Genomic DNA, 23,063 nt, shown 5'->3' on the forward strand with positions numbered 1-23,063 from the left:
GTATTGCGCCAGGTCCAGGGACCCTCAGGCAATAGCTGTTGACGCTCTGGTAACACCGTGGGTGTACCAGTCAGGGTATGTGTTCCCTCCTCTGCCCCTCATACCCAAGGTACTGAGATTGATAAGATGGAGAGGAGTAAGCACTATATTCGTGGCTCCGGATTGGCCAAGAAGGATTTGGTAACCGGAACTTCAAGAGATGCTCACGGAGGATCCGTGGCCTCTACCTCTAAGAAGGGACCTGCTCCAGCAAGGACCCTGTCTGTTCCAAGACTTACCGCGGCTGCGTTTGACGGCATGGCGGTTGAACGCCGGATCCTGAAGGAAAAAAGGCATTCCGGATGAAGTCATCCCTATCCTGATCAAAGCCAGGAAGGATGTAACCGCAAAAACATTATCACCGCAATTGGCGAAAATATGTTGCGTGGTGCGAGGCCAGTAAGGCCCGACGGTGGAAATTCAACTGGGTCGATTCCTACATTTCCTGCAAACAGGAGTGTCTATGGGCCTGAAATTGGGGTCCATTAAGGTTCAAATTTCGGCCCTGTCAATTTTCTTCCAAAAAGAACTAGCTTCAGTCCCTGAAGTTCAGACGTTTGTAAAAGGGGTACTGCATATACAGCCTCCTTTTGTGCCTCCAGTGGCACTCTGGGATCTCAATGTAGTTTTGGGTTCCAAAAGTCACATTGGTTTGAACCACTTAAATCTGTGGAGTTAAAATATCTCACATGGAAAGTGGTCATGCTGTTGGCCCTGGCCTGGGCCAGGCGCGTGTCAGAATTGGCGGCTTTATCCTGAAAAAGCCCTTATCTGATGTTCCATTCGGACAGGGCGGAATTGAGGACTCGTCCTCAGTTTCTCCCTAAGGTGGTTTCAGCGTTTCACCTGAACCAACCTATTTGTGGTGCCTGCGGCTACTAGGGACTTGGAGGACTCCAAGTTGCTAGACGTTGTCAGGGCCCTGAAAATATATGTTTCCAGGAGGGCTGGAGTCAGGAAATCTGACTCGCTATTTATCCTGTATGCACCCAACAAGCTGGGTGCTCCTGCTTCTAAGCAGACTGTTGCTCGTTGGATTTGTAGTACAATTCAGCTTGCACATTCTGTGGCAGGCCTGCCACAGCCAAAAATCTGTAAATGCCCACTCCACAAGGAAGGTGGGCTCATCTTGGGCGGCTGCCCGAGGGGTCTCGGCTTTACAACTTTGCCGAGCAGCTACTTGGTCAGGAGCAAATACGTTTGTAAAATTCTACAAAATTGATATCCTGGCTGAGGAGGACCTGGAGTTCTCTCATTTGGTGCTGCAGAGTCATCCGCACTCTCCCGCCCATTTGGGAGCTTTGGTATAATCCCCATGGTCCTTACGGAGTCCCCAGCATCCACTTAGGACGTTAGAGAAAATAAGAATTTACTTACCGATAATTCTATTTCTCATAGTCCGTAGTGGATGCTGGGCGCCCATCCCAAGTGCGGATTGTCTGCAATACTTGTACATAGTTATTGTTACAAAAATCGGGTTATTATTGTTGTGAGCCATCTTTCAGAGGCTCCTCTGTTATCATGCTGTTAACTGGGTTCAGATCACAGGTTATACGGTATGATTGGTGTGGCTGGTATGAGTCTTACCCGGGATTCAAAATCCTTCCTTATTGTGTACGCTCGTCCGGGCACAGTATCCTAACTGAGGCTTGGAGGAGGGTCATAGGGGGAGGAGCCAGTGCACACCAGATAGTCCTAAAGCTTTCTTTAGATGTGCCCAGTCTCCTGCGGAGCCGCTATTCCCCATGGTCCTTACGTAGTCCCCAGCATCCACTACGGACTATGAGAAATAGAATTATCGGTAAGTAAATTCTTATTTTTTAAAGTGTGGCTCTAAGGATCTGCCCACACGGGAGAAAAAGGAGGTGTTACCACACCTAGAGGCTGCCTTTTGCAGAGAGCCAAGGTGAGGCTGCAGAGAGAAGACAGTCCTGGTGGGACTGTGCAGTCAAGTGAGGCTGCTGCCGGTGTATCCAGTCCAAGTGAGATTGTTTGCGCTATCCTTGTGAGACAGAGCCAGATGGAAGTGGTACAGTCAGAGTGGAACAGGCCGGGTGGCCAGGGTCAGACCTGGAGGATACAGGTAGATCCCTAATTCTCTGACACTGTAAGCAAAGACCAGTCTGAAGCCTGAGTTACCCTGCAGGAAGCAGAATTGGGACTGTGCATGTGATTAGCCAGGCCAAGCCGTCTCTACCCTGAGAGACAGGACTGAGACTTTTCATTTAAGAAACTTTATGTTCGCAGATTAGCTGCCAAGGTTAAGCAAGGGCGAAGAATTGAGTCAGTGCCCTGAATGGGAGCTAGGCATTTGTTATTTCTCTTACGTCCTAGAGGATGCTGGGGTCCACATTAGTACCATGGGGTACAGACGGGTCCACCAGGAGCCATTGGCACTTTAAGAGTTTGAGAGTGTGGTGTGGCTTCTCCCTCTATGCCCCTCCCACCAGACTCAGTTTAGAAAATGTGCCCGGAGGAGCCGGTCACAGCTAGGGGAGCTCTACAGAGCTTTTCTAGTAAAAGTTATTTTTAGAGTTTTTTATTTTACAGGAGGCTATTGGCAACAGCCTGCCTGCAGCGAGGGACTAAGAGGGGGAGCAGTGTCCGCCCTGCGGGGTCTGAGCCACTGTCTCTGATGACTGGACACTGAGCTCCAGAGGGGTCTGATCGTTCTCCACCACAGGGGACCGCTCGCGACAGCAGCATGCCGCCAACCCCTTACAGAGCTGAAGAAGTGGTAAGTGAGTCACCGACCCCCCGAGCAAGCGGGGGGCCGGTGTGAAGATGGCGGTAACGGGGAGGGAGAGCAGTGTTAACTGCGCTCCTGTGAAGGTTCAGAGGCACATGGTTCGGCGCTGTGAGGGGCGCCCTGAGCCAGCGCTTACCCCCACCCTGAGCCAGCGCTTACCCCCATATTGGTCCACAAGTCTGTCGGGGTCCGCGGATCTCACCCAGCAAGTTTTACCTCAGGCCAGTATAATCTATGAAGAGCGGGAAGACAGCACCATTAAGGGGGTGGAGCTTCTCCTCAGAGCGGACCCAGCAACGTTCCAGCGCCATTTTCCGGCCTGCACAGTGCTGGATGGAAGAACATGTCCCTCCACAGCAACTCCAACTGTCAGTACACGGTACCAGGGGGCTGTAGAAGGGGGAGGGAAGGCTGTAAACCGACTGTGTCTCCTATTAAGGGACACAGTCTGCGCTGACAAGGGGTCTCCCTTTACTGAAAGCGCTGTGTGTGGGTTGGCTCCGATCTCTGTCTCTCTCTTGCCATTCTTGGGGGGGAAACTCTGTCTGCCCCCACGTGTGTGTGTGTGGTGTGTGTGTGTGTGTGTGTGTGTGTGCGTGTGTGTGTGTGTGTGTGTGTGTGTGTGTGTGGTGTTTGATGGTCTCCTTTAGCTATGTCCAGGGACACTGTGTCATATGCTGCAGAGGATTTATCCTCCCAGGATGATCCCATTCCATGTAATCAGGATAGCACTGGTTTAGCACAGATACCAGCAAGGGAACCAGAGTGGTTTTCCTCTATCAAATCTTGGATTTCTCAGATTTCTGACAGGGTTGCAAGTAATGAATCTGCAACCCAGGTATTACAGAGCTCTATGGCAATATGGCCTGGTTCTGGTACCTCAGGACGCCCCGTTATATACCCCCACAAATGTGCGCTTGTGCATGTCACACAAGACGACACGGATACCGATTCTGACACTACAGATGGTGATGGGGATGTGTTGCGGGGGTCCACATCTCTTGCAAAGGGGGTGCAGTTGTTGATAGAGGCTATCAGGGATGTGTTAAATGTTAATGATACCACACCTAAACAGGTTGAGGAGGCTTTTTTCACTGAAAATAAAAAGCCTCGCTAACCTTCCCTGCGTCAAAGGAATTGAATGCTATATTTGAAAAAGCATGGGAAAACCCGGAGAAAAATTCCAGATCCCTAAAAGGGTCCAGGTGGCATTTCCTTTCCCTGAGGAATTGTTGACGCATCTGTGTCCAGACTCTCAAAGAAGGTGGTTTTACCTGTTCCAGGATCTACCGCCTTAAATAGGCGGTAGATCCTGGAACTGATAGGCTGATAGGAAAATTTATAACACGCTTAAATCAATGTTTACTGCTTCAGGGGCCATATTACGTCCCACTATTGCTACTGCATGGATTGCAAAGGCAATAGTAAAGTGGTCAGCTACCTTACTTGAGGATTTGGATACAATGGATAGGGATGACGTTGCATTGTATTTACGCAACATACATGATTCTGCAGGTTTTATGGTAGAATCCATGAAAGGCCTGGGTTCCATGGCTGCGGGAATATCTTCCATGTCTGTTTCAGCTCGTCGGGGACTGTGGCTGCACCAGTGGTCTGCCGAAGCGGAATCCAGGAGAGGTGTGGAGACCCTACCCTACACAGGTCAGGCTCTCTTTGGGGAAGCTCTAGATGCGTGGATATCCACGCTACAGCGGGTAAGTCTCCGTTTCTTCCCTCAGCGCACCTGCTCCGAAGAAATCTCTTTCTCTTAATCTGCAACGCAGTCCTTTCGGCCTAACAAGCCTAGAAAGGCCAGAACTTCCAATACCTTCTTTAGGGGAGGTCGGGTTAAGTCCAAGAAACCTGCTGCTGCAGGTTCCCAGTAACAAAAGCCTGCTTCGGGTACGCCAAAGTCCTCCGCATGACGGTGGACTGCACACCCCGGTGGTGGGGCCAGTGGGAGCGAGACTCAGACTCTTCAGTCGTGTCTGGGTATCATCCGTCCTGGATCCCTGGGTGGTAGATGTTGTGTCTCAGGGATACAGGCTGGAATTTCAAAGTCTCCCTCCTCATCGCTTTTTCAAGTCAGGCTTGCCAACTCTGTTGGAGGACAGCACTGTACTACAAGACGCTGTCCAAAAGCTGGTAGAGGCACAGGTCATTGTGCCAGTACCACCTCACATGCAGAACAATGGTTACTATTCGAACCTTTTCGTGGTACCAAAACCGGATGGTTCGGTCAGGCCCATTCTGAACCTAAAATCATTGAACCCCTTTCTAAAGGAGTTTAAGTTCAAGATGGAGTCTCTCAGGGCGGTGATATCAGGTCTGGAAGAAGGGGAATTCCTGGTATCCCTGGATATCAAGGATGCGTACCTCCACATTCCAATCTGGCTGCCGCATCAGGCTGATCTCCGCTTTCGCATTGCTGGGCTGTCATTTCCAGTTCCAGGCACTGCCATTCGGCCTCTCCACAACACCGAGGGTGTTTACCAAGGTGATGGTGGAAATTATGATTCTCCTACGCAAGCAGGGTATCATTCCATATCTGGACGACCTGCTGATAAAGGCATCGTCCAAGGAGAGGCTGCGGCAGTCCATTGTCCTCACAACGCGACTGCTCCAGAGTCACGTATTCTGAACCTACCAAAGTCACAGTTGGAACCAACCCAGAGGTTGTCATTTCTGGGAATGATCCTGGAGTGCAGAGGGTGTTTCTTCCACAGAAAAAGGCGTTCGTGATACAAGCCATGATCCTGGAGTGCAGAGGGTGTTTCTTCCGCAGAAAAAGGCGTTGGTGATACAAGCCATGATCCTGCAGTGCAGAGGGTGTTTCTTCCGCAGAAAAAGGCGTTGGTGATACAAGCCATGGTCCAGGATGTCCTGAAGCCACCTCGGGTGTCCGTTCATCAATGCTTTCGCCTATTAGGAAAAATGGTGGCCTCTTACGAGTACGGGAGGTTCCACGCATGGACCTTCCAACTGGATCTCCTGGACAAGTGGTCAGGATCTCACCTCCTCATGCACCAGAGAATTTGTCTGTCGCCAAAGGCCAGGATTTCACTTCTCTGGTGGCTCCAATTGCCTCACCTTCTAGAGGAACGCAGGTTCGGTATTCAGGGCTGGGTACTTCTAACCACGGATGCGAGCCTTCGGGGCTGGGGAGCAGTCACTCAAGGAGTAACCTTCCAAGGACGGTGGTCAAGCCTGGAAGCCGGCCTGCCCATCAACACCCTGGAACTGAGAGCCGTCTACAACGGTCTTCTTCAGGCGGCCCCTCTTCTGAGAAATTGGGCCATTCAAGTGCAGTCGGACAACTTAACAACAGTGGCTTACATAAACCGACAAGGCAGAACGGAGAGCAGAGCGGCAGTGTCAGAGGTGACAAGAATACTCCTCTGGACAGAAAAGCACGCGTTAGCGCTTTTAGCCATCTTCATTCCGGGAGTAGACAACTGGGAAACAGACTTCCTCAGCAGACACGATCTCCATCCAGGAGAGTGGGGACTCCATCCGGAGGTGTTCAAGGAGATAACAGATCTTTGGGGTTTACCCCAAATAGACATGATGGCCTCTCGTCTCAACAAGAAGCTTCAATGTTATTGTTCCTGGTCGAGGGACCCATAGGCAGTGGACGCCCTGGTGTCTCCGTGGGTGTTCCGGTCAGTGTACGTGTTTCCACCACTCCCACTCATCCCAAGAATCCTAAAGCTCATAAGAAGAACAAGGGTTCAAGCGATCCTCATTGCCCCAGACTGGCCAAGAAGGGCTTGGTATGCGGACCTTCTGAATCTACTGCAAGAAGAGCCGAGGCCTCTTCCTCTTCGGGAGGACCTGCTGCAGCAGGGGCCGTTCGCCTATCAAGACTTATCGTGGCTACGTTTGACGGCATGGATTCTTGCTCGGAAGGGCATTCCGAAGAAGGTTATTCCTACCCTCATACAGGCTAGGAAAGGGGTAACGTCTAAACATTACCATCGTATTTGGAGAGAAATATGTCTCTTGGTGTGAGTCCAAGAAGTTTCCTATGGTGGAGTTTCAACTGGGACGTTTCCTCCTCTTCCTGCAAGCAGGAGTGGATATGGGCCTGAGTTTGCGTTCTGTGAAGGTCCAGATTTCAGCCCTATCCATTTTCTTTCAGAAACAATTGGCTGCCCTCCCTGAGGTTCAGACCTTTTTGAAGGAGGTTCTGCATATCCAACCTCCCTTTGTACCGCCTATGGCGCCTTGGGACCATAACGTGGTGTTGCAGTTCCTCCAGTCGGATTGGTTTGAACCTCTACAGGAGGTAGAGATCAAATTTCTTACATGGAAGGCGGTCATTTTGTTGGCCCTTGGCTTCTGCTAGAGGTGTGTCCAAGCTGGGGGCTTTATCCTGTAAAAGCCCTTACTTGATCTTCCACGAAGATAGAGCTGAGCTCCGGACTCGTCAGCAGTTTCTTCCGAAGGTTGTGTCGGCATTTCATATCAACCAAACTATTGTGATGCCAGTGGCTACTGACTCCTCAATTACATCAAAGTCCTTGGATGTCGTAAGGGCTCTGAAGATATATGTGAAGAGACCTTCTCGTCACAGAAAGTCGGACTCTCTGTTTGTCCTCTATGATCCCAAGAAAATTGGGTGTCCTGCTTCTAAGCAGACTATTTCTCGCTGGATTAGGTTCACTATCCAGCACGCTTATTCTACGGCAGGACTGCCGTGTCCAAAATCTGTTAAGGCCCACTCTACTCGTAAGGTGTGGTCTTCCTGGGCTGCTGCCCGGGGTGCCTCGGCAGTGCAACTTTGCCGAGCTGCAACTTGGTCTGGGTCGAAAACGTTTGCAAAGTTTTACAAGTTTGATACTTTGGCCTCTGATGATCTGAAGTTCAGTCAATCAGTTCTGCAGGAGCCTCCGCGCTCTCCCTCCCGTTCTGGGAGCTTTGGTACATCCCCATGGTACTAATGTGTACCCCAGCATCCTCTAGGACGTAAGAGAAAATAGGATTTTGGTTACCTACCGGTAAATTCTTTTCTTGCAGTTCGTAGAGGATGCTGGGCGCCCGCCCAGCGCTTCGTTCTCCTGCAAATGTTATTTGGTTCAGTACAACTTCGTTTTAGTTGAGTACTGCATTGTTACTTGATAAGTAATGTTTCAGGTGTTGCTGAGTAGTTCAAGCTAATTGACTTGACGTGCCTTGTATGTGTGAGCTGGTGTGAATCCCACCACTATCTGTGTATAATCCTTCTCTCGAAGTATGTCGCCTCCTCGGGCACAGTTTCTAGACTGAGTCTGGTGGGAGGGGCATAGAGGGAGGAGCCAGCCCACACTCTCAAACTCTTAAAGTGCCAATGGCTCCTGGTGGACCCGTCTATACCCCATGGTACTAATGTGGACCCCAGCATCCTCTACGGACTACGAGAAAAGGATTTACCGGTAGGTAACCAAAATCCTATTTTTCTGATGATTTGTGTTATTCCATTTATGCTGAAAATAAAGCACTATTCTGTTTATTTACCTGAAAAGCTGTGTTGGATCCTGATAGAGCACCTAGGCACTGCACAATTCACCTCTCTACCGAGCTAATTACCCCACGTCATCACACTATAGTGGAACTGCTCTAAGTATTTAGGCACTGTGGTCTAGCAATAGTCACTGAATACAGTCTCGCAGGAACTGATTATGGTAGAACAGTTGAATGTTCCTTGTGTACCATGGAGTGTCTCCGCTAACAGATTTCATCTGCAGTACCTAATTAAGACATCCTAATTGCAAAGTACAGCAGGTCACCAATATATGCTCCTGACAGTTGTATAACAAGTTATTCACATCCAGACTGAAGGTTCATGAGACGTGACTTTGAGAGTACTTAAATCAAGGCCGTAACAGTGCCTCTTAAATCAAGACACAAAATGTATATTAAAGTCATGTGCTACAGTAATTGTGAGAGTTTACAAAGTTTAACTTGTTCACGTTTCTCATAAATGACTTATATATTTGCAATTTAAATTGATATACAGTAGATGCAGCATAGATGACCTTTATGGGATAATTACAGACTAAAGAACAGAGGTTACATCTGGAAATTATTCTGGATAGTCCAGCATATCATCTGGCCAAGCTCATTGTAGAAAGATCTATTAACTGTGTTTATTTCCATCTTAGAAAATACCTAGGGAAACATTATGTCAGTTCTCCTGAGTTATGTCTACATTAAACCACAACAACGCTCAACCATCACCGTAACTATTTATTTGTTGTACAGGTGTCTGCGGCCGAGACGTACACTATAGGTCTGCGCTTCGCCCCCAGCGAGAGCAGTGGACTGGAAGAAATCCTGATCTTTATCAATGACCAGGAAGATAAAAATGAAGAGACGTTCTGCGTGAAGGTCAAATATGACAAACAAATAATAAAAAAAAGCTCTTTCAAGGTTTAGATAGGATTGAAACTGAATAATGAAATTGGAATCTGTTTTTATTTTGGACATTAACGCACAAAGAGAGAAAATTATTTGCATCTGTTCCGTCATCAGTTTACAGTTGGTTAATTGGATGCCAAGGACACAATGCGCATCTGTGTGTGTATAGGTATTTGACTTTGAAAAGTTCTAGGTTGCGTTTTGTGCTAAAAAATCTCTAATGCCTTTTAAGTAAATGTATTTATATACCCCATGACAATTTAGTTTTATATTGTATCAAATCTATATTTTTTTAAAGATGTTTGCACTAAAAATGATTGTGTTTGTTTTATATACCGTTTTTCAAAATAAAGTATTTTGCAATTAAATTAATTTTACTTAAATGTGGGCGGCCATTTTCTCTCTAGCTGGTCTCTACGTTTGTCCTATATCGTTATCGACAGAAAGCAGATATCTAGGTGTATTAAGGATTCATCACAGACTAATACCCTGTAAATGGTGACATTTACACATGGTAGATACTAGTAGTAGCAGCCATTTTGTGGTCTGGATGAGTAATTGAGTATGCAGTCTTTCAAGTCACTATTGCTGATGTCGTGTCTACTAAACATTCGCTCTTTTCACAAAATGGCTGCCCTCTGATGTTCTGAACATCTGTCATGATGTTCTGTCATGATAGCATTGTGCGTAATTTCCTCAGGACTTAGGGGCCTATTGTTTATGCATCCTTTCCACATTATGTATATCAACTGTTTAATGCAGGAGATTTCCCCTGCATTAAACAAAAAAACGCTTAACACTGCTGACCCCTGCCGACCCCATGAGAATTTTTCAGAGCTTGTCCTCTTTCGCTTATTCCATCTCAGTATAGTGTCAGCAGTGGAGATCTGCGATAACAGGTCTGCTGGAGGGGAGAGAGCATGAGTAGAAGTATATTCCAGATCCCTTCCTTGTCATCCTGCATACTCCCTGGGCCCTGCCCATACTGGGTTTGCGCTGAGACCTCAGTCAGGGAAATCAGACGCTAGGGTTTAAGTCATCGCTTGGACATCCTCTTATTGGAGACACCGTCCTGCAATGACTGTATAGATATATGAATCCTAAAAGACATCTTCTGTCGCTATGGAACCTGTTTTTGCATTTTAAATGAATGCTACTTTATAACATTGGGCAGACTGGCTGGGAACCCACCGATGCCCGCAGTACGCAGGCTATTGCATTTACCCCAGAATGTTGCTAACTTGTACATTGCCAGACATCTGACCATGGGGGTCATTCCGAGTTGTTCGCTCGTTATTTTTTTCTCGCAACTGAGCGATTAGTCGCTAATGCGCATGCGCAATGTCCGCAGTGCGACTGCGCCAAGTAAATTTGCTATGCAGTTAGGTATTTTACTCACGGCATTACGAGGTTTTTTCTTCGTTCTGGTGATCGTAATGTGATTGACAGGAAGTGGGTGTTTCTGGGCGGAAACTGGCCGTTTTATGGGAGTGTGTGAAAAAACGCTACCGTTTCTGGGAAAAACGCGGGAGTGGCTGGAGAAACGGAGGAGTGTCTGGGCGAACGCTGGGTGTGTTTGTGACGTCAAACCAGGAACGACAAGCACTGAACTGATCGCACTGGCAGAGTACGTCTCGAGCTACTCAGAAACTGCACAGAGAAGTCTTTTCGCGATATTGCGAATCTTTCGTTCGCAATTTTGATAAGCTAAGATTCACTCCCAGTAGGCGGCGGCTTAGCGTGTGCAATGCTGCTAAAAGCAGCTTGCGAGCGAACAACTCGGAATGACCCCCCCATTACTTTGATGGTTAATGTATGTGAGTGGCCTGCTACAGAGCACCAGTAATACAGGCCTCAGAGAGAAATGCCAAATCCCTGTTCTTATGGTACTGTACATTTCCTTCCCTCTCAAGAAAGAAATGTGATGGCTAAAGTACAAATCTATGACATCAGCGTTCTGTATTATCTTTCTCTTGAATAACAAGTTACATTCCAGCCACTATTGCTACTGAAGCTCTTTCTAGCTATTGAAGAATGACCTTCAGCTCTTTGGCTCCCATGCAACACTCTGAATAATGATTGTTACCATTGTATCCTACTAGAGCACCTTGACACTTTTCTTGTCCAATTAATGTGTCTCAGCAGAGGTTATAGAATGCTCCAGTACAAAATGAACACTTCTTTTAACTCTATGGGTGTTCAGAGCTGCTGTGTATCTATATATAGATAAGCCATGCAGGTATAGAGATGTTTACACAGAAAGAGAAGTCATGCTGAAGACTCGTGCTAAAGTGTAATTCCCTCCAAAATGAAACCATAAATTATATATATATGGTAATTTCTTATTGACGTTATTCGCAGCAATGAGAATGTGGTGTGTTACAAGTGAAGTGATCGCTCTTTTAGGAGCTGGGCGCACTACTACGCATGTCCTTATAACTCTTGAGATCTGTAACCCATAGGCTGGTGGCAAATTAATATTTGCAGGTGTCCCCAGAACCCCCCACTCCCTTCACCCTGAAAACACATCATGCAAATATTAATAAGAAATGATATAGTGGAAGAAGAAGGGTCAGCACTGGTGTGAGATTTCGGTCAGCGGGCGGGGGTTAAATGTGGGCGGATGTCTGCAATTGTCTGAGGGCGGTCCAAGGCACTGAAAATGGGACCTGCCTGGGGGGAATCTGGCACTCTGCCCCCGGACCCAGCCCACCACTGCACACGCTTGTACACTAGGTGAAAGGCTAGTACTAGCATTCGCAAACAATCGCAGGTGCGACTGCAGCAAATTACACTATCTTTTATATCTTTTTATACATTGTTTTGTTCCTTACAAATTCAAAGCTGCAATTCCTGATATTTGCTAAAGGTCGATTTAGTAAAATTGCAATTTTGGGGCATTTTTTAAACAGCCAAATTTACCAAACATATCCGTCTTTGCACACCGATGCATTATGGTTTTGTTTCCTGGTACCTCACACGCACAGGGAGGGAGGGCAGCTCACCAGAGGGACTCCACTGCTCACTCTCCGATCTAGGACCGTCCATCATCCATGCCGCAGACATGTTTCTGCACTCCGGACTCGCGTGATGATGCCGTCATCATCTCGCGAGTCTTTCTCACCAGAGGAAAGGCTCCAAATACACACTGAGGGGAGGGCGGCTCGGTGGAACAGTCCCAGTGACATCCCTCCCATACCCCTACCTGGAAGTAAACTGCTCTGATGGGCCCAGAACCCGGCTTATTGTAAACAAATAATGGGGGGGGAAATCTAAATGGTGCAGTGGGATTGCAAGCGGCTGGGCCCCATAGCAGCTGCATCCCCTGCACCCTCCATAGTTACACCACTGAGTATAACATTTTATGTATACTGTATAGTAGCGTAACTCCCAGAGACGACAGAGACATTTGCCGCCGGGCTCCAGCTCTCAGGGGCCCTAAGAAAGAATGACGAGGGGGCTTCTTAACTAGAAAAGATCTCTCTCCACTCATTTCATAGTGACTTGCTGCAGTCACTGCTGACTGCTGTCCAACCTCAGAAACCTCCTTCGTAGACCACTTCAGCTGAAGAGTTTGGAATGTGTCTGATAACAGATCAAAGTGTGTACAATGATCTACAGCTCTGCTGTTGTGTCTTATATGAAGAAAGAAAGGAAAGCAGAAGCGGGTTTTAAGAAAATGCACTAATTATTATAATAAAACTTTTAAGGAGGGGGTTATTTCTCAAAGCTTGGAGAGAGATAAAATTGCGAGAGATAATATACCAACCAATCCGCTTCTGTCATTTTTCAAACCTGGTACTTTATCTTTCACAATTTTATCTCTTTCTGAGCTTTGATAAAACCCCTACTCAGGGCTCTATTTATTATCATTTGCAGCCAGCACCTGAAAATAAAGATTCTTTATCGCCACAATTAGTTGCAGTTAGGGTTGGACTGTCCCACAGGGGCACAGGGAAAATCCCCGGTGGGCCACACTGTCTTGGGGAAGGGGGGTTCTCCTCCTTCTCTAGGGATCAGGTTCCAGACTGTGTACTTGAATTATACGTTATACATATGTTACCTTATACTGCACAGGCCTATGGTGTATTCTCTATAGTGCATTGTCAATATTTATCTGGTACATTACCATGCATGCACTAGCAGTATTTATGTAGTTGTCAAGTGGCCCAGCCCATGCATTCTCTAATGGTTAGGCAAACCAATGTAGCGGCTGGCCACACCCCCTCTGGAGACCTGCCACACCCCTAAACATGGGCCCCTACAACGGCATTCCCCGGTGGGCCCTTCATGCTCTAGTCCGACACTGGCTGCAGTAAAAAATCTTTATTCTCCCAGATGTACAATTGGCAAGTCACTTTGACGTCAGCACATGTGAAAGCCGGAACCACTGGGGGAGGCACAACCTTCTATTTCGCCTCCGGGTGCCTGGTATGAACTTACGCCTCTGATACTGTATGCAGGTTTGCTGAATGTTTCCTTTACTCTGTATTCATAGAAATTGTCGTTATGAGCTAAATAAAGTCTAGAGTGTAAAATATTTCCATAACATACATTTTTAATTAATCAATCACTTTAATTTCTTGGCATTTAATCAAGTCCCAGTTTATCAGTGAAGCCACATATAAAAGTGCTTTAAATGTTATACATGGAAATAATAAATGCAATCACTGCTGATTATTTGGAGTGGGAGTTAGAGTTTATAATATAATTGCAGTTTTCTTTTAGAGCTATTTGCAGATTTACATTCTTATTAAATGCAGAAATGACATAGATGTTACTGTGCACACAGATTGCTGCCACATCTGGAGGAACCCTTTCACTACGGCTGTGTCTCTTAAAGGGGAGTCACAGCCTTGCGGAAGACATCGGCTTCTGCCAGCCAAGATACATGATTTACACTTGGTATTATTCAAAGAGTAATAATAGAAAAAGATAATTGTCCTGGTGGTTCCTTCTCACCAGGTGTCCAATAACTACATGACATGCAAACAAATATTATATATCGTTTATTTTGTCTACCATGGTTGCAGACATCTGGATAGAGAGGGGTCTGAGACAGCTGCCATAAGTTCAGATAGTTTTAGTTTACCATTAAATATTGCTGGTTACATGGCTTGAACGTGGTTTGAGACTGTTTCGCCGGCGGGATCCCGGTCGCCAGAATGCTGGCATGGGGAGCGAGTGCAGCGGAGCCCCTTGCGGGCTCCCTGTGCGCACCACGCAGCGGGCTCGGCTCGCTGCACTTGCCGCAGGTTGTATTCCCACTCTATGGGTGTCCTGGACACCCAAGATTAGGAATAGTCCCTATGTGCCGGCATTGCCAGTGATCGGGATCCCGGCGTCGGCATCCTGACCGCCGGTCATGTGACCGCATCCCTTGAACACAACAGGAAGCAAAGAGCAAGCGTAGAGAGACAATGTATAGGAATGCTGGGAAATCATATGGTCACATGCTATAAGAAAGTGCGTCATATGCAGGAGTGGTTTAAGAGAGGGGGCCCGTGTGCAGACTGTGGGTGGCCCCCCTCCTCTCCGCAGCTTTGTAGGTTCCTACATTGTGCCGGAGTCTACTGCGCATGCGCAGGTCTCTGGAAACATGGTGCCCGCCATGGTCCGGAGACAAATTTCCCACTGCTAATATGCGGCGGCCATTTTGGGAGTGATTCTTTTTGCCGCAGCTACACCGCCCATCATGGGACTCCTGAAAGGTAAGTATTAAAACATAGGTGCGGTGTGGGCCCCCAGCGGCCCGTGTGCACAGCACACATTGCACCTATAGTAGAAACCCCAAGTTAGAATGCTATTTTCTGAAAATACCTTTTTTTTTTAATGAATTTGAGGGCACTATAATGTGGCATAATATGAACTAGGGGCATAGTTATGTAACATAATATGAAGTGGGGCCATTGTACAGTTTCACAGTATGTACTGGGGAGACTACAATGTGGAATAATTTGATTTGACGACAATATAGTATGGCATAAAATGAACTGTAAAAGGTATTGTAATATAGCATAATATGAACTGGAGCCACTGTCAAATTTTACCAGAGGCACTACAATGTGACTGTCACACGCGGAACTTGGTTAGTTTGTGTTCCCGGTCTGGAATCAGCAGCTGGAGTGCAAGCCATACGGAGAAAGCTGGGTGGTTTGTTAAAGCTTTGGCGCATGAGCAGGAAGATCAGCTGAGACGGGGTGGAAGATGTCAATGAAATGTTAACGCACTCGCTGGGAATTAGTTCCATAGGCTCAGGTTCTATAGATGATGCTGGTAGGGTGGTTTGCAGAGATAAGTTGAGAGGTGAGACCCATACTGAAACTAATTGCTGTGGAGGCTGTAGAGTAGCGACAGCAAGGGGAACTAATAGAATGGGCCAGCTCTATAGCCAAAGTGGGCCAGCAATCAGATCTTGAATAAGAACTTGGAATACTGGACACGGAGTCTACTGTGAATCTGTGACCTGGACTCTGGGCCAGTATCGGAGATTCTGGACGCTGCAGGGACAGCAGACTTTAGGCTGGACACTGGGCTGGTACCAGTGGTTCTGGACATTCCTTGAACAACAGACTTTAGGCTTGACACCGTCTGGTATCGGTGGTACTTGGCGCTTCTGGGACAGTGGACATTAGGCTGGACACTGGGCTGGTACCAGTGGTACTGGACGCTGCTGGGAGATCGGACATTAGGCTGGACACTGGGCCGGTAGCGGTGGTATTGGCCATAGCAGTGGAGCGAGTGCTGCTGCAGCTAGTTAACAAATTCTCCGGACGTTTTGCAGAGATAATACTCTGGGGAGCACAGGACTTCTCAAACATGGAGCGTAGAGAGACAATGTACTTGGTCAGCATGGGAACAGCAGCAAACTAACCAATCAGCGTGACCCCATCCCAAGTGACATCTCATTCGCGAAGGGGCTACAGGGTCAGAAGAGGGTGTGAGTAATATATGGGTAAATAAGTAATAGATGTAAAATATTACAATAGTCAGTTGTTGTAAGTCCTGTCTTTTGTTTTAGATTTCACCCAAAGCCTCAGAGGGGCAGAGGAGAGCTCAGGAATGGTTGTGCTTGGGTATGGTAGAACCAAATTTTTGGGGGGTCCCTACTTCCAAAGGGATTTCAGCCCTGGGCTGACCAGTTTGGGGTTAGCTGCCATTATGGCAGTGTGATGTGTGTCACCCTGCTATAGTGTCAGCTGCTTCAGCCTGGTTGTGGCTATTTGAAAATAGGAGGGACCCTAAACCAATATTCCCCCTTATTTATCAATACCAACATAGGAACAGAGCCGCAGGGGTTGGTTGTCATTGTGGGGGTGACCCCACACCATTTATTTAAAGATTTTGCTGATTTTCGCAGCGCAGCGATTTGGTTAAAAAAAATGGCAAAACTGCGCATGCGTTTGCACCGCAATGCGCAGGCGCGACATACGGGTACAAAGAGGTTCGGTGCTGGGCGATGGATTTTGCGAGGAATCCATTCGCACAGCCAAACGCAAGGTGATTGACAGAAAGAGGGCGTTTATGGGTGTCAACTGACCGTTTTCTGGGAGTGTTTGGGAAAACGCAGGCGTGTCCTGGCGTTTGCAGAGTGGGTGTCTGACGTCAATTTCGGGCCTGGACAGGCTGAAGTGCTCGCAAGGGCTGAGTAAGTCCAGAGCTACTCTGTAAACTGCAAAAAATGTTTTTCGGCCCGCTCGGCTGCATACGCATTCGTACACTTGCAAAGCAAAAATACACTCCCCCATGGGCGGGGACTATGCGTTTGCGCGGCTGCTAAAAGTAGCTAGTGAGCGATCAACTCGGAATGAGGGCCATTATACTTTTAAATCTCTTTTTAAAACAGCAAAGCCTGCACAGATCATAGTTATATGTAATAGGGCAGAGCTGGCCAAACCGGTCCTCGAGAACTACCAAGGTTCACATTTTCCAGACCACCTAGCTGGTGCACAGGTCTAGTCATTACTAATTACGATGTGCTGCATTCATTCCTAACTGACAATTCTACAGATCTCCAAGAGGCCTGGAAAACATGAACTGTTGGTAGATCTCGAGGACCGGTTTGGCCAGCCCTGTAATAGGGGTTAGATGGGAACAACCAAATCATATTTACTGTAAGTATAAAACATATTACCATAAACCCATTTTTATATGCCCCCTAAAGTGTGCGGTCTTAGGGGGTGATTCAGAGCTGATCATATAAGTGCTAAAGTTAGCACATCTATGATCAGATTCTCTGACATGTGGGGGGACGCCCGCAAAGGGCTAGTCCGCCCCGCATGTCATGCCCTACCCCCCCCCCCTCCCCGCACAGGTGCGAAAGTATCACAAGGCGGTGATGCTTTTGCACACACCAAGTAGCTCGCTGCCTGCGCAGCCTACATGCGCTGGCAGGTGGCTACCCACCATATTTTGGGTCACAGCTGCAGCGTGTGTCGTTATGCAGCTGCCGCAGCCCGCCCCAGCAATGGTCCAAACATGCCTGCATTGTCCAGACCACGCCCCCCAGCGGCGTTCTAACACCGCTGGTACGTTCCCTCCAGCCCCGCGACCGCCTCTGCCTGTCAATCGGACAGAGGCGATTGCACCAGTGAGATGCTTTTGTATCTTACTGGGTGCGTGAGCGCACTCCATAAAGGGCTTCAGGGTGCGATCCCTGTGTGTGTGTGGAGTGTTTGTGGTTTCCATTAAGCTATGTCCATGGACTCTGTGTCATATGCTGCAGAGGATATGTCCTCTCAGGATGATCCCATTCCATGTAATCAGGTTTGCACTGTGTTAGCACAGGTCCCAGCAAGGGAGCCTGAGTGGTTATCCTCTCTTAAAAGGATGATTTCTCAGATTTCCTTTAGAGTTGCACAAAATGAGTCTGCAACTCAGGTTTTACAGAACTTTATGGCTGTTTGGTCCGGTTCTGTTGCCTCCGGGCACCCTGACGTACGCTCCCAAAAACCTGCTCTTGCCCTAATTATGCAAGATGACACGAATACCGACTCTGACATGGCAGACGGTGATGGGGATGTACTGCTGGGGGCGGCATCTCTTGCAAAAGGGGTGCAGTTGATGATAGAGTCCATTAGAGATGTATTGAATATTGCTGATACAACACCTGAGCAGGTTGAGGAGGCCTGCTTTACAGACAATAAGAAAGCTTCGCTAACCTTCCCTGTGTCTAAAGAATTAAATGCTATTTATGAGAAAGCCTGGGAAAACCCGGAGAAAAAAATTCAGATCCCTAGAAGGGTTCTGGTTGCTTTTCCTTTTTCTGAGGAAGACAGGAAAAAATGGGAAAATCCACCCATAGTTGACGCATCTGTATCCAGACTCTCAAAAAGGTGGTTTTACCTGTCCCAGGATATACCGCGTTAAAAGAACCGGCTGATCGCAAAAATTTACGCTATGCCCAAATCCATATACACGGCTTCAGGGGCGGTACTACGTCCTACTATTGCCTGTGCATGGATTTCCAAGGCTATAGTAAAGTGGTCAGGCACGTTACTTGAAGATTTGGATACTATGGATAAAGGTGATGTCGAATTGTTTTTACGTAATATTCAGGATTCTGCAGGATTTATGGTGGAATCCATGAAGGACCTGGGTTCGATGGCTGCAGGGATATCTTCCATGTCTGTCTCAGCTCGCAGAGGACTTTGGCTGCGCCAGTGGTCTGCCAACGCGGAATCCAGGAGAGGTGTGGAGACCCTACCCTACACAGGTCAGGCTCTCTTTGGGGAAGCGCTGGATGCGTGGATTTCCACAGCTACCGCGGGTAAGTCACTTTTTCTTCCCTCAGCTGCACCGGGTCCGAAGAAACCTTTCACTTCTCCTGCATCACAGTCCTTTCGGGCTACTAAAGCAAGAAAGGCCAAACCGTCTAACACCTTCTTTAGGGGAGGTCGGCCAAAATCCAAGAAACCTGCTGCTGCAGGTTCCCAGGAACAGAAGCCTCCTTCAGGTACGTCTAAGTCCTCAGCATGATGGTGGATTGCGCGGCCTGGAGGTGGGATCGGTGGGGGCGAGACTCAGGCATTTCAGCCATGTATGGGTGTCGTCCGACCTGGATCCCTGGGTGCAAGATATTGTGTCCCAGGGGTACAGGCTGGAGTTTCAAAACCTCCCTCCTCACCGATTCTTCAAATCAGGCTTGCCAGCTTTGCTGGCGGACAGGGCTATCCTACAGGAAGCCATCCAGAACAGAAGTTGGTGGAGTCACAGGTCATTGTACCAGTTCTACCCCATTTGCAAAACAAAGGTTACTATTCGAACCTTTTTGTGGTACCGAAACCGGATGGTTTGGTCAGGCCCATTTTGAACTTAAAGTCACTAAACCCCTTTCTGAGGGAGTTCAAGTTTAAAATGGAGTCTCTGAGGGTGGTGATATCAGTTCTGGAGGAAGGGGAATTCATGGTATCCCTGAATATCAAGGATGCGTACCTCCACATTCCGATTTGGCCGCTGCATCAAGCTTTTCTCCGATTCGCACTATTAGACAGTCATTTTCAGTTCCAGGCCCTGTCATTCAGCCTCTCCACAGCACCGTGGGTATTCACCAAGGTGATGGCGGAGATGATGGTTCTCCGCAGACAGGGGGTGAACATAATTCCGTATCTGGACGATCTGCTGATAAAGGCATCGTCCAAGGAGAAGCTGTTGCAGTCCATTGTTCTCATGATGCATCTACTCAAGGAACACGGTTGGATCCTGAATCTTCCAAAACCACATTTGGAGTCGACCAGGAGTTTGTCCTTTCTGGGAATGATCCTCGACACGGAAGTGCAGAGGGTGTTTCTTCCAGAGGAGAAAGCGGTGATACAAACAATGGTCTGGGATGTCCTGAAGCCAGCCAGGATGTCAGTTCATCAGTGGATTAGTCTTCTGGGAAAGATGGTGGCCTCTTACAAGGCTCTGCAGTACGGAAGGTTTCATGCTCTGCCCTTCCAACTGGATCTCCTGGACAAGTGGTCGGGATCTCATCTACACATGCACCAGAGAATACGTCTGTTGCCAAAGGCCAGGATTTTACTCCTCTGGTGGCTACAATTACCTCACCTTCTGGAGGGCCACAGGTTTGGAATTCAGGACTGGATCCTTCTAACCATGGATGCAAGTCTCCGGAGCTGGGGCGCAGTCACTCAAGGGGAGACCTTCCAAGGAAGGTGGTCCAGTCTGGAAGCTGGCCTACCAATAAACATTCTGGAACTAAGAGCCGTCTACAACGGTCTTCTCCAAGCGGCCCATCTTCTGCGAGATCGGGCCATTCAAGTGCAGTCAGACAATGTAACGACAGTAGCTTACATAAACCGACAGGGCGGAACGAAGAGCAGAGCTGCAATGTCAGAGGTAACAAGAATCATCCTCTGGGCAGTAAAACACGCATTGACGTTGTCAGCGATCTTCATTCCGGGAGTAGACAACTGGGAAGCGGACTTCCTCAGCAGACACGATCTCCATCCAGGGGAGTGAGGACTCCATCCGGAGGTTTTCACGGAGGTAACAGACCTTTGGGGAGTACCTCAAATAGACATGATGGCCTCTCGTCTCAACAAGTAGCTTTGGCGGTATTGTTCCAGGTCGAGGGACCCGCAAGCCGTGGCAGTGGATGCCCTAGTGACTCCATGGGTGGTCCAGACGGTGTATGTGTTTCCTCCACTTCCACTCATTCCAAGAGTTCTAAAATTCATAAGGAGAACAAAAGTTCAGGCAATCCTCATTGCTCCAGACTGGCCAAGAAGAGCTTGGTACGCGGATCTTCTGGATCTACTGCTAGAAGAGCCGAGGACTCTTTCTCTTCGGGAGGACCTGCTGCAGCAGGGGCCGTTCGCTTATCAAGACTTACCGCAGCTACGTTTGATGGCATGGAGGTTGAACACCAGATATTAGCTCGTAAGGGCATTCCGAACAAAGTTATTCCTACCCTGATACAGGCTAGGAAAGGAGTAACGTCTAAACATTACCATCGTATTTGGAAAACATGTATCATGCAAGTATAAATCAAAATAAAAAACATGAAAGTGACTTACCAATATCTATGGTCAACGACCGCTTGTAGAATAATCGAATACCACCCCTTCCTGTTGTGGTTGTCAGCTGTGCTGTCTGGGGAAGCTATTATGGGGATGTGGGTGCCATCAATTGCCCGGAACACCGTGGGTAACCGCGATGAACCCAGACACAGTCTCATCCAGTCGCTGCCCCTGGGGTAGGGCAATAAACCGGTGATACAAGGTGTCCAGGATTGCCTTGGTCACCTCACGTACCAAAACACACACGGTGGCGATCCCGACACCATACAAGCAGGAGATGGTGCGGTACTCGCCAGGGGTGGCATACCACCACAAAATGATCGCTAAGCTCCTGCTTGGGGATATGGGCTGTCTCCAGCGGGTAGTGTGCCTGGTAAGTGCCAGGGTGAGGAGTCCCAGGAGGTAATTAAAGGTGCCATGCGACATCCTAAAATGTGCCTTCCACTGGTTCTCTGTAAATGCCTCCACCGTAGCCCAGAAGGCCTCACCATTTCTGCAATCTCGAGCCCGCAGTGTGTGAGATGACCCTCCGGTTAGCTGCAATATGGATGAGATGCTGGTCATGATCAAGGCCCTCCTCCGGCATAAATAATGTCGTCAGTTTGTCCTCCTCTCCTCCAAAAAAATCTCCCTTCTCCTTTTCAGCTCACTCTGTGCAATTAAGAACAGGGTGAGCATCTTCTTGAGAGCATCATTTGCTGTGTAAAACAGCAACTCCACCACAGCAATCAAACTCTCCACGCTACACAAATGCTTGTCAGTCATGAATCCAGCAATGCATTATGGGCACCACACCAGTGGCGGATCCAGCGGGGGGCGATGGGAGCGATCGCCCCCCGTAACACACACAGCCAACCCCGCCCACTTGCTGTTTGAAGCAGAGGCCGCGTCACGGGATCTGGCCGGGAGTGCGGGACTTGGCCACGCTGAGACGGCGCTGCCGCCGGGTGATCGCGGGAGCTGGTGGCGATGGCCGGGACCTGGACGCGGTAGCCACACTAGCCATGCTAAGAAAATGCCAGGTGGGCGGGGGAGCTGCAGGCGCCAGTGGCGGCATGGGGCTATAGACTCCAACGTACGGGCTGGAAGCAGGATGCGAGTCCGACAGCACTAGGCCACTAGCTGTAAGATATGGGTTTATGCGGGTGGACAGTGCTGGCTTGCCGGGAGACAGGGGGAAGTGGGGTTGCTACGAGAGAAGGGACTGCATACTGATGACTGCGCTGGGGGTGGTAGGGGGGCTGCTGTTGCCTCAGTTCCTAGCTGTATGAAAGGGTATTGACTAAGGAGACAGTGCCAGCTGTGTGGGGGGGGGGGGGGGGGGGGGTTTGCATGGTGCTCACAGCTCTGGGGTGGTGAGGGGCGCTGAACTGCAGACTCTCCCTCCTGCCACCAGCAGAGTCAGGTAATGCTGGAGAGAGGTGACTATCAAAAAAGTAGGTGGACAATGCTGGTTTTTATTTTGTTCTGTTTCTTGTTAATTAATAGTCTATGTTTTTTCCCCTTCAATTTTTGTTTAAAATGGGAGGGGCAGAACTAAGTGGGAGGGGCTATGCATAGAGGGGAGGAGTCCATATCCTTAAACTGCCCCCCCTAAAAGGGAAGTCTAGATCCGCCACTGCACCACACCCAGTCCATTTATAGGCTGCCCCCTCCTTCCTTCTTTGCATGACCTCATTATTGTGTGCCTTCAAACTGTCCTCATAAAATGATGATACTGCCTTCAAAACTGGAAAAAACAGCTTATGTCTGAAAGGGGCCATCCTGGGAATTTCCCGGGTCTGTGGTGTAGTGTGAAAGGGGGTCTGAAGAAAAACCCGGGATTTTGCTGAAGAGAAAATCCCGGGGTCTGA

At 48.4% G+C, this 23,063-nt stretch overlaps 1 protein-coding gene and 1 long non-coding RNA gene across 7 annotated transcripts in view; one reads left to right on the forward strand and one right to left on the reverse strand.

Moving 5' to 3' along the window:
• The window catches only part of NPHP4 (nephrocystin 4), a 720,559-nt gene extending 710,989 nt beyond the window's left edge, over positions 1 to 9,570 (forward strand). For all 5 annotated transcript variants that reach the window (XM_063943436.1, XM_063943435.1, XM_063943440.1 and 2 more), the window contains one exon: positions 9,032 to 9,570. In XM_063943436.1, coding sequence (XP_063799506.1) covers positions 9,032 to 9,205 — 174 coding nt within the window. In that variant the 3' untranslated portion in view covers positions 9,206 to 9,570. The remainder of the gene's footprint in view (positions 1 to 9,031) is intronic.
• LOC134966581 (uncharacterized) overlaps positions 1 to 23,063 on the reverse strand; it is a 289,870-nt gene that overhangs the window by 264,206 nt on the left and 2,601 nt on the right. The gene's annotated exons all lie outside the window — the stretch shown is intronic.

This window comes from Pseudophryne corroboree, chromosome 10 (assembly GCF_028390025.1).
Source record: "Pseudophryne corroboree isolate aPseCor3 chromosome 10, aPseCor3.hap2, whole genome shotgun sequence".
Taxonomy (NCBI): domain Eukaryota; kingdom Metazoa; phylum Chordata; class Amphibia; order Anura; family Myobatrachidae; genus Pseudophryne; species Pseudophryne corroboree.